General features: G+C 53.9%; 1 protein-coding gene across 4 annotated transcripts; it reads left to right on the top strand.

Moving 5' to 3' along the window:
* Positions 1–798: 798 nt before the first annotated feature.
* On the top strand, positions 799–9288 carry LOC135406014 (hydrocephalus-inducing protein homolog). Of its 4 annotated transcripts, XM_064640533.1 has the most exons (12): positions 799–910; positions 1278–1511; positions 2093–2244; positions 3007–3202; positions 3693–3801; positions 4396–4641; positions 4956–5101; positions 5443–5664; positions 6810–6970; positions 7154–7266; positions 7854–8169; positions 8997–9288. In XM_064640533.1, the coding sequence occupies exons 2-11, from the start codon at positions 1290–1292 to the stop codon at positions 7946–7948; spliced, it is 1662 nt and encodes a 553-aa protein (XP_064496603.1). In that variant the 5' UTR covers positions 799–910; positions 1278–1289; the 3' UTR covers positions 7949–8169; positions 8997–9288. The 4 variants fall into 4 exon arrangements, with proteins under 4 accessions (XP_064496603.1, XP_064496606.1, XP_064496604.1 ...); XM_064640536.1 differs by lacking the exons at positions 799–910; positions 1278–1511; positions 2093–2244 and adding an exon at positions 2656–2790 and having other exon boundaries at positions 3010–3202; XM_064640534.1 differs by lacking the exons at positions 799–910; positions 1278–1511; positions 2093–2244 and adding an exon at positions 2746–2922 and having other exon boundaries at positions 3010–3202.
* The last annotated feature ends 206 nt before the right edge of the window (positions 9289–9494 follow it).

Genomic DNA, 9494 nt, shown 5'->3' with positions numbered 1-9494 from the left:
GCTCAGCATGACAGATGTCTCTGCTTTCTCCTCTCAGTTCACAGCAAGAGGAATCTGCCCCCTCGGTCAGGGAAAGAAAACGTTCCACACAGGTGGGTGGCTCCTGCTCCTGCCTAGCGTGTGCTGCTGCAGGGGATGGGGGAGGATGCAGCTGTGCCCAGGCTGGGGGTAGGACAAGGTCTGCGGGATGGAGAGTCCATTATCTGCTCAGTTCCACTGACAGTCCCATGCTCTGGCTCTGACCTGCAGTTGTGGGGTCAAGAGAGGGGAGCAGGTCCTGTGTTTGGTGGCTGCTAGCCAGCACAGATCTGGGAACACCACAGGAGCAAACTGTCCCCATCTGAACTCCCAATCCATAGAGCACTGACAGCTCTGCTTTTTCTTCTTCCCAATCCCCTCCCTCTCTCCCGGCATTTCTCTCAGTCCTTTCTGCTCTCCTGTACCCCTGGAGGTTGAAGGTTCCCAGCTACCACCTTCATTCTCTTCACCCCAACTCCTTTCTCTCTGCCACTCGGGACAGACGTGCAGCTCCTCCTGGCTTGTTCATCTCATCCTGGGGCTGCCTTTGGGCCGTGGAGTCATCCTTCCCTGCCCTGCCACTGGGTGCTCGGGCCCAGCTGGAGGCCAAGGCGTGGCATCCTCCTTGCTGGGGGTGTTCAGGGCACGGCTGTTGGGCATCAGCCTGTCCTGGCGCTCTTTCTGCAGGCTCAGCTCACTGCAGGCGTGTTCACGGTGTCCCCTTGCTCCGGCTCCGTCGGTCCTGGGAGCCAGCAGAAGATCACAGTGGATTGCAACACAGGAGCAGAGGGGAAATGCGAGGAGCAGCTGTACATTGACATCAGCAACAGAGACCCCAAGGACAATCCCCTCGGCATTCCCTTTACCCTGACTGCCGAGTCCTGCCTCCCAGGTACGTGCTGTCCACAGGTTGCCGTGGGCAGTCCTGCTGCTGATCAGCACCTAAACTTGCTACTTGGATAGAGAGGCACCCTGGTCCTGAAGTCCCACCTTAAAATCCTCAGAGGCTGCAGTCCTTTTCAAGTCCACCAGTGGGGAGAGGCTGGGAGGGATGTGTGGAAGCATAAAAGGAAAGCAATGCCCTTTAAGACTGAGGTTGACTGAGCTCCATCCTCACTGACTGAGCTCTCTCATCCAAGGCTGGGTTTTGCAGTCACCTGGACAGAAAGGGCTTATCAAGCCTTCTGAGAGGCCAACTGGGTCCAGGTAAATTCAGCAGAGGTTCTCCAGCCTCAGCCCTTCCTCTGGTCTGTCTGCAGCGCTTGTTGAAGATGTCACGTCCATCTTTGAGCAGTACCCGATCCACAGCAACGTCAATCTCCACCAGACGTTACAGTCGGTGCAAGGCCAACGGTGTGTTCATCAGAGATGATAACAAATTCATCTTCACCAAAGTTCAGGTTGGGCAACGGGCCACGGCTCGCTTCAAGATCTCCAATGGCAGCAGTGTCCCATGTGACGTTGTGCTCTCCATCAAAGCCTTGCCTGGAGAGGTAAGAACAAGAGGCCAAGGTGAGCGCTGCTCTCTAAAGGCCATGTGAGAGCCTGCCTTGTTCTCCAGAGTCATTGTGTTCTCTGGCCCAGCTGGACCAGTCCAGCTCAGTGCCGGTCGAACTGCAGGGCAGAGCAGCAATGCCAGGGGGGCACTTGCATTGAATTCCACATCTCTCAAGCAAATTTTGGCTCACGCTTCTGGGTCTTTGGTGGGAATCCTTCTGAACATCTCTCGAAAGCACACTCAGAGAGGGGCTGTTACAGACCGATGGGGCAGAGCTCAAAGCAGAGCATTTCCTGGCTTTTCCTTCTCTTGAAAGGCCAGTCCGGGGTTATTTGAGGGGTTTCTGTGCCATCCCAACCTCCCACATGTGTTGGGGTGGCTGCCCAGCCCTCAAAGCAAGCTTTTGCTCGCCTGGGCATTGGCGCAAGGTCAGCATCCCCTGGCATGGAGGGAGCCTGCCCAGGGAAGCATGAAGCAAGACAGGCTGTCTGGGGCTGTTCCCAGGGATGCATCTAGGAATGTACTGGGTCACATTGAAAGATGTGACACTACACTGCACTGTGGGTTCCCCCCAAGCCTCACAGCCTCATCAGCAACATCTTCAAGTTGGATCCTGTCGAGATGAGCATTCCTGGCTTATCCCACGCCTTTGCTACAGTGACCTTCACTCCAGAACAAAAGGAGGACTACCAGTGCACTTTCACAGCTTCCCTTGTTAGCCCAAAAAGGTAGTGACCCCGTGAAGTACTGGGGGGACCGTTCTGGTAGCTGCCTCTTCTCTTGGTGCCTCTAATGCTTTCAGTGCCCTTAGGCAGAGTACCTGGCATGAGATATCTAGGAGGCATTAAGCATTAGGCAGAGCAGAGCAGGAAAATGAGGAGGATACTTCAGGCTGTGTGAGGGACTCTGAAGAGAGGGCCTCAGGTAGCCAGCTGGAAGTTACTGACAAGTGCAACAGCTGAGCTGGGGCTTTCCAAGGACAAATGCTCAGATGAAGCAGTTTCTGTGCCAGCAAGTCAAGATTTCCTCCTTATTTGTGTAAAAGGAAGTGATCCTGTGTGGTTTCACGCATACATTAAGCTATTTTTTTATCAGGGGAGTGACTGGAGCTCTTATCAAAGAGAAGCCCAGTTCCTCTCCCTGGCACCTGTGTACTGGGGCTCTGACCTGCCCTTCCCCAAGCCTTTCGTGGCTGAACTGGAACAGGGAAGTCAGCTTTCTGCCCTAACAAGCAATTCCTTCTTTAGGATCCTTGGAAATAACCTTTACTGACGGTGCTGTTGGTTTGGTTTTCCCTTCTTGCTTTTGTACTGTTCTCATGGTGTGCTTTTGCTTGTTGCATGTCTCCTATCACTGCAGCCAGAGGATTTGCCACGTCTCATCTGGTGCCTCGTTATTTATCTGCTGTACGGCATGATTCAAATGAGGGAAATTATTTAGAACTGTTATTCTGGAAGGCTCTGGCTGAAATGGTTTCTGTGCCTCTCCAGCAGGTCTGTGAAGATGAAACCCCAAGAGCTGACCTTCACTGTCAGTGGAGAGGGGCACGTGCCTCAGGTGACAGTCGAGTGCCCGGGCCTTCGGAGTAAGAGAGGAACCCCTGTGCTGCGCTTCAGGAGGCTCCTGCTGGGGGATTCACAGACACTCCCCCTGGTCCTTCGTAACAATGGCATCATACCCACAAAGGTAAGGACCTGCTCGGGGAATGCTCTGGGCTGGGAACAAGTGCTTGTCCTGTGGAGGAAAGGTCCCAAAAACTGTGATTTTCTGTCCAGTCTTTCCTTGTCAGTTGAACACAAGACAAGAAAGGTGGTGGGGTGTTTTTCCCCCGTCTCCCAGCTCACATTTTGTTCTCATGTGGGTGTGGGTGACGTCCCAGTTCCATGAGATTGCATTTGATACTGGTTGACTCCATTTTAATTAAACTTAGTTGTGGTTCTGTTACATTCTGCTCGTGACTGACTGTCCTGTTTGGCTCTATGTCAGTTCTATCCATATGCTTCTGAACAACCTTTTTTCCCTGTGTGACTTCACGTAACCTTTGTGCTGGGCGCTGTGTTTGAGGTGGGGAGGTGGTCTGGGTTCCCCGTGCTGGACCAGCGGCCGTACGGGCTCAACCCCCGTGCCAGCCTCTCCTCACACCAATGTCATTGTGCTCCGTGTTCCCTTTTCTCAGTTTACAGTTCATATCATGGATGACCAGGGAGTTTTCTTCCTGAAAAGCACGCAGTCCGCACTCCGTGCCTTCCACACTGCAGACATGGAAAAGGACTCCACTGGAAAAGGTAAATTCATTAACTGTGCAGCGTGATCATTCACAGAGGGAAAAGGTGTGCCCTGTTCTTGGCTTGTCTAAGCAGCAGCCACATGTTGGACATAGTTTCTTTCCTTGGTCTCTCTGTCCCCCGAGCTTTTCTTGTGGACTCCTTGCAGGGTTTCCTCCTAGCAAGTTGTAGGAAGTTTTTCTGTTCTTCGAGACACGGTGGGTTGAGCTGTGGGGGACTATCACCACCTCAGTGGACTGGCTGAGGTCTTTGCTGCGTGTGGGAAGGTACCAGCCTGAAGGGAGGCAGCCCTTGAGCACACAAGCCAGCCAGCAGAAGCCAAAACCGCTCTTTGGCTCAGCCTTCTGTATGGCAGGAGCTGGCTGGAAGCAGATGGAATGAGGGCTGGGCGTTAACCTGAGGTTAAGCCGCTTAAGTGGTGATATGTGTGATGGTGGCATAGTCTTGTGAACACAGGAAGAGGGTCTGGAACCACTGGTGGGAGAACCTGTGCTTAGAAGCAACTGATTCCAACCTCTTATTCCTCGTATAGCCCAGGGAAATATTTCCTCTGTACAGCTCTATCACTTAACTCTGATTCCCATTGCCGTGCAGCCAAGAAGCCTTACCTGCTCCTGGAACACGGGCAATCAGCAGAGTTTGACGTGTTTTTCAAACCCACCCTGGCCCAACGTCTGGAAGGGAAGATCCGTGTGCCAGTGTCAGGCAACAGTGAGATCGACATAGAGCTGGTGGGTGAAGGCCACAATGATGACTTCACCCTTGATAACCTCCCTGGACTAGCAGAAGACAGCCAGGAGAGCAATGCTGAGGGCAATCTGGAGGACGACATCATTGAGGGTAAGAGAGGAGAGGCTGCCAAGGTAGAGCGAGGAAGAGGAAAATGTCTGGTCATGCGTGTCCTCTCTCTAGCCAGGGCTGGGCTGTCACCCACTGGACTTGGGGGCCTGTGAGCTTGCCAGCTGTGCACACAGAGCAGTGTGTGCTGTGCTGCTTGTCGCTGGGCACAGGCACAGCCACGGGCTTGGGGACCTCCCAGAGGGAGGGAGGGAGGCTTGGAGGAAGGAAGAGCTGAACATACACGTGTCTCTTAAAGTGAGGGGGGTGGATGGACATCACTGCATGCTGAGGTCTCTTGCTCTTCTTCTTCACAGCTGTCAGAGCGAATCACATAAAGTTTGGGGAGCGTGCAGTCGGGGAGCTCTGCAACAAGACCTTCACAGTCACCAACCGCAGCAAGGAGGAGGTGATGCGGTTTGAGTGGCTGCTGGCAGATGCCCCGTTCCAGTTCTCCCCCAAGGTGAGCTGGGACAGCCCTGCCTTTCTCAGTGGCTCAGGCCCTTTCCTGGTGTTCCTGGGAGCTGGCAGGGAGTCACCACATACCAGTGAGAGCCCGTTCCAGTGCCATGCAGGAGATGCAATCCCTGTCTTTGCTGGGGCAGGGCTGTCAGCCCAGCAGAAAAGGCTCCGCGTTCTGAGAGGTGGCACCTTCTGTTCATATTTTGCTCTGTCAAATCTCACATAAATCCTCACTGAGGTGCTGACTCCCAGCACAGCTGCTCGCCATATCAGTCCCTTTTGCTGTCAGTGCTGCCCTTGCCAGTGATTCCAGTTTGGTCTTGACTCTCTGGTTCTCCCTAGGTGGGACACCTCCAGCCTGGCTGTGCCAAGGATATCAGAGTGACCTTGAAATCCAAGGTCCCGGTCACCATCAAAAGGCACTCTGTGAACTGTAAGGTGGCCAAGATCAAATACCAGCTGCCACCAGAGGAGGTTTGCGACTGGGACGACAGAATGGGCACTGAGAAGTGGGAGGATACCACCGAGAGACTCCCGGGAGCCCACTGGCCTTTGAAGCGGAGGGTAAGAAGCACAGCAGCAAAAGCTCACCGAGCTGCTGCAAAAGGACCTGCCGACAGCAGCAGAGCACCAGCGCTGCTGGCAGAGCAGCTCCTGCCTCCCCTGGGCATTGGCTCCAGCCGGGAGGTTCACCAGCAGTGCCTTTTGGGGAGAGGCGGATGCGCAGTGAGCGGGTGGGCTCACACCACAGGGGGAAGCCTTTGGGCAAGAGACCTTTATCCACACGCAAACTGCCGGTCTGTGCCACGAGCCGAGTGTTGCAGCCCGTGTTGAGTGGGAGGTCACGTTTGATTTTATCCCATTTGACAGTCTCTTCATCTGATTTGGTGCCTTGTCACCCACAAGGAGTTAATTCCACTGCATTCTGTCTCTTGTTCCGAAGGGGAGAGCAGCACAAGTGCTCTTGTGCGTACACCAGTGAGCTCTGAGCTCTGCCTACACCGACACCAGAGATTTTGGTTGTGGCCTCTGTATTGTGGGGGATATCTCATTATGGAGCAGCCCAGGCCCTGTGTGATAGTACGCAGGAGTCTGGAGAAGCATCATCTCCAGAAAGTCTTGCTTTTTCTGTCATTATTGCCAAACACACTTATCTTGGTGAAGGTTCTTTCTGAGTTTCTGAATCATTGTGAGTCCTGTAAACCCAACTTCCCCATCAGGGCATCAGCAGTTGGAGACTTTCCCAGGGAGATAATTCACATCCCAAAATGCCCACAGCCAGCTCCCACCCCACATGTACCATCTGGAGAGCACTTTCTCCTAAGACAAGAAGGAAAAAGTTCTTTCTAGGACTAGTCAGTCTTGGGCTTCTCCATCCACAGGGCTCCAGCAGGGGAACTTAATCCTAATGTTGAGACCTGCTGGATTTATAGGGGACCAGGGAAAAGGTCAGAGGCTCTACAGGGTTGAAGCACAGGGACTGACAGCTGCCCATAGTCCCCAGGGGTGTATTAATAGCCGTGGTGGTGACTGCTTTGATCAGTGGGTAGAAACCAATGCTGTAGTACACCAGTCCAATTTTGTCATCTTTCCAGGCAAAGAAACCTGAATGTCCTTTCTATGCGGCCAAGTTTGGAGGCCCAAAGGTTTCCCTGCTCAGCCTGGCTTTCTGGGCTCTGCTCAGTGATTCTTCCCTCCTCTGCCTGCAGGTGGTCAAGGCAGTCCCGGAACCACCTCACACCATCGTGGAGAGGAGCAGCCACGAGGTCGAGCTTGTCCTCAGTGCTCGGGTTGACTACGCCGAGTTCAAACTGGACACGGTCGAGGTTCAACTGAAGCAGACTGAGCTCTTCCAGACAGAGATAAGCACGTGAGTGCTGGGCACCGTGTTGGCCCTTTCCTCCTAAACTTGCAGACTTTGAAATACTTTGTTTGGGCCACCCAGGGCAGCAATTCTGAACGTGGCAGAGTTGCCTGGGGAAGGTGGTACCAGGAGCCCACCAGACAGTGTTACTTTAGTACTTGCTTTTTATTCCTCCTCCTTGTTTTTCAGTTTCCGGATGTCCAATACAGGGAATGTAGCCCTGAAATACTGCTGGGAGGAGAATCTGGAGGAGGAAATACCATCAAAGAGTTCTGGGAGGCCGTTCTCGTCCACTCAGACACGTAAGTGTTTGGCTCTGGGTGGTGCCTGGGCCATTTCAGTTGGTAGCTGAGGGCCTGGGGAGAAGACCCTGCCACTTCACCCCAAAATATTAATTGTTTTTTCATCCCTGTCCACTTCCCAGCTGCAGCTGGAGAGTTTTCTCCTTCCCCCCTGTCTGCCTTTTAGCCCCTCCTGTTCTTGCTCTGCCGCTTGTGCTCTGCACAGGAGCTGACCTGGGCTCCAGGGACAGCCATGTGCTGGGTCAGGACTGGGAAGGGGGACATCGGGGCACCTCTTTGGGAAGTCTCTGAGACTGGGAAAAACCAGGGTGGAACAAGTGAGCTGCCCTGCAGCCGCTGTCTGGATGCAGTTCCCCACTCCAGGGCAAATGCAAAGTCACTGTCTAAAACCAAGCCTCCTGCCCCGGCATGGGAGTGTGTGCTGCAGGTGGAGACCCTGCTCCCAGCTGCTCTGTCTCCTGCTGAAAGTACTTGGCCAGAGGCACTCCAAGTGCATCCCAGCTCTCTTCTATCCACCTGCAGCAGGAGGCAGACTTGTTGGAAACAAAGGATTTTGTCTTTGAAAGATGTCTTCTTTCCTCCTGCAGGTGATTTCTTGTCCTCTACTGCTGAGGATCTCTGGGAAAGGAATCGTGCAAGGCTGGTGCAGCAGGCATTGCTGCTCGAGTCAACTCAGCCTTAGCCAAGTCAGCCCCAGCCAAGTCTGCGCCTTTCAAAGCAGCTGTGCCGCTCTTCGAAGGGCCTTAGCTCCTCCCCGGAATTCTCTCCAATTCCTGTCAAGGACCCACCACTGTTCTCCATTGAGCCCCACTGCGGTACCATCCCTGCTGGCCAGAATCAGATTTTCCGTGTGAAATTCTTCCCAACGTGTGTGGGGGAATTTAAGGCCGAAATGCTGTGCAGGTAGGAAATGTCCATGTGCTTTCCAATCCATGCTCCTGGTGGGTATCACAGGACGGGCCATTGGGTGCACCCTCCCTGCTCAAGCAGGGTCATCCCAGAGCACATGGCACAGGATTGTGTCCAGAGGGTTCTGGAATACCTGCAGTGAGGGAGACTCCACACCCTCTCTGGACAACCTGTCACCTGCACAGGAAAGAAGTTCTTCCCCATGTTCAGGTGGAACGTGTTTTGCATCAGGTTCTGCCCATTGCCTCTTGTCCTGTTGATGGGCAGCACCAAGCAGAGCCTGCTCCATCCTCTGACACCCTCCCTTCAGTCCCTCTGACTGGGGTGGGTGAGCGTGCAGCCCTGGCGACAGCCAGCCCCAGAGAGGCAGCAGGAACACACAGCATACAGGAGCACAGAGAGATGATCATCTGGCCAAGGCCAGATGTCTGTGGAGATGTCTGTGGATCTGTGTGGAGACAATGGGAAAAGACACTGTATGAAACACTAAGCTCCTACCCGGCTTCAAAATCTGGAATGGGAGATCCAGAACGGCTGTCAAGGGGCCAGCCAGTCCCTAGCTATGCTTCCTTATGGGGCAAGCACAGCCTCCTTCTCTACCTGGAACCCCGTGTGCTGCAGTTGGTCCCCAGGCCCATAACTGGTTGTGATTCTGCCCTTCCACCTCTGCTGCCTCCATGGCAGGCAGTGCAGTTCTGTTTCATTTGCTGCTTGCTGCTTGCCTGGAGAGAGGATGTGACACTGTGCTCTGTGAGGAGACAGGCGAGCGGCTGGCTGGCTGGAAATGTTCATCTGGCTAATACCAGTCCCTTTCTTCCTAGACTTCTTAACCTGAAGCCATCTCAGGAGAGCCCACGGGTGTTTGTGATGGGGAAAGGCTGTTTGCCGAAGGCTGATCTGAAACGCTTTACATCACTGCAAAAAGGTGAAACCCAGAGCAGCAAACCCAAGAAGAAGGTGCAGCGGTCAGCAAAACCAGAGTGACACCATTTGTGTCATGGCTTCTCCTGCTCGTGGTTTCCCAGCCTTCAGCAGAGACCTCCCCAGCTACTCTTCAAGCCCCAACACCCATCTCTACCTCATCTGTGTACTACCTAATAAACTGTGTCTCAACGCACGAGTTTTCTCACTGTTACTCTTCCAGTTCTCTCCCACCTCCCTGGGAGGGGAGTGAGCAGGTGTCTGTGTGGTGCTTGGTTGGGAGCTGGGGCTCAGCCATCTCCAGGAAAGCAGCTGTGATCAGACATCACCCCCATTGCTCCACAGGCTGCTCTGCTCTCTTAGGAATTCCCATTCCTCGGCCTTTGTGTCATGGGTGG

The sequence above is a fragment of the Pseudopipra pipra genome, chromosome W (assembly GCF_036250125.1).
Source record: "Pseudopipra pipra isolate bDixPip1 chromosome W, bDixPip1.hap1, whole genome shotgun sequence".
Lineage (NCBI taxonomy): Eukaryota > Metazoa > Chordata > Aves > Passeriformes > Pipridae > Pseudopipra > Pseudopipra pipra.
The sequence above is the reverse complement of the archived record's forward strand: the minus strand, read 5'-3'. Positions and strand labels throughout refer to the sequence as shown.

Bases quoted from the DNA above. Each gene is read 5' to 3' on its own strand.
- LOC135406014 (XM_064640533.1), top strand. From the start codon at position 1,290: ATGTCACGTCCATCTTTGAGCAGTACCCGATCCACAGCAACGTCAATC. The intron at 3,203-3,692 runs GTAAGGACCTGC...CCCTTTTCTCAG, and splicing joins ATGGCATCATACCCACAAAG to TTTACAGTTCATATCATGGA. The intron at 7,267-7,853 runs GTAAGTGTTTGG...TTCCTCCTGCAG, and splicing joins GTTCTCGTCCACTCAGACAC to GTGATTTCTTGTCCTCTACT.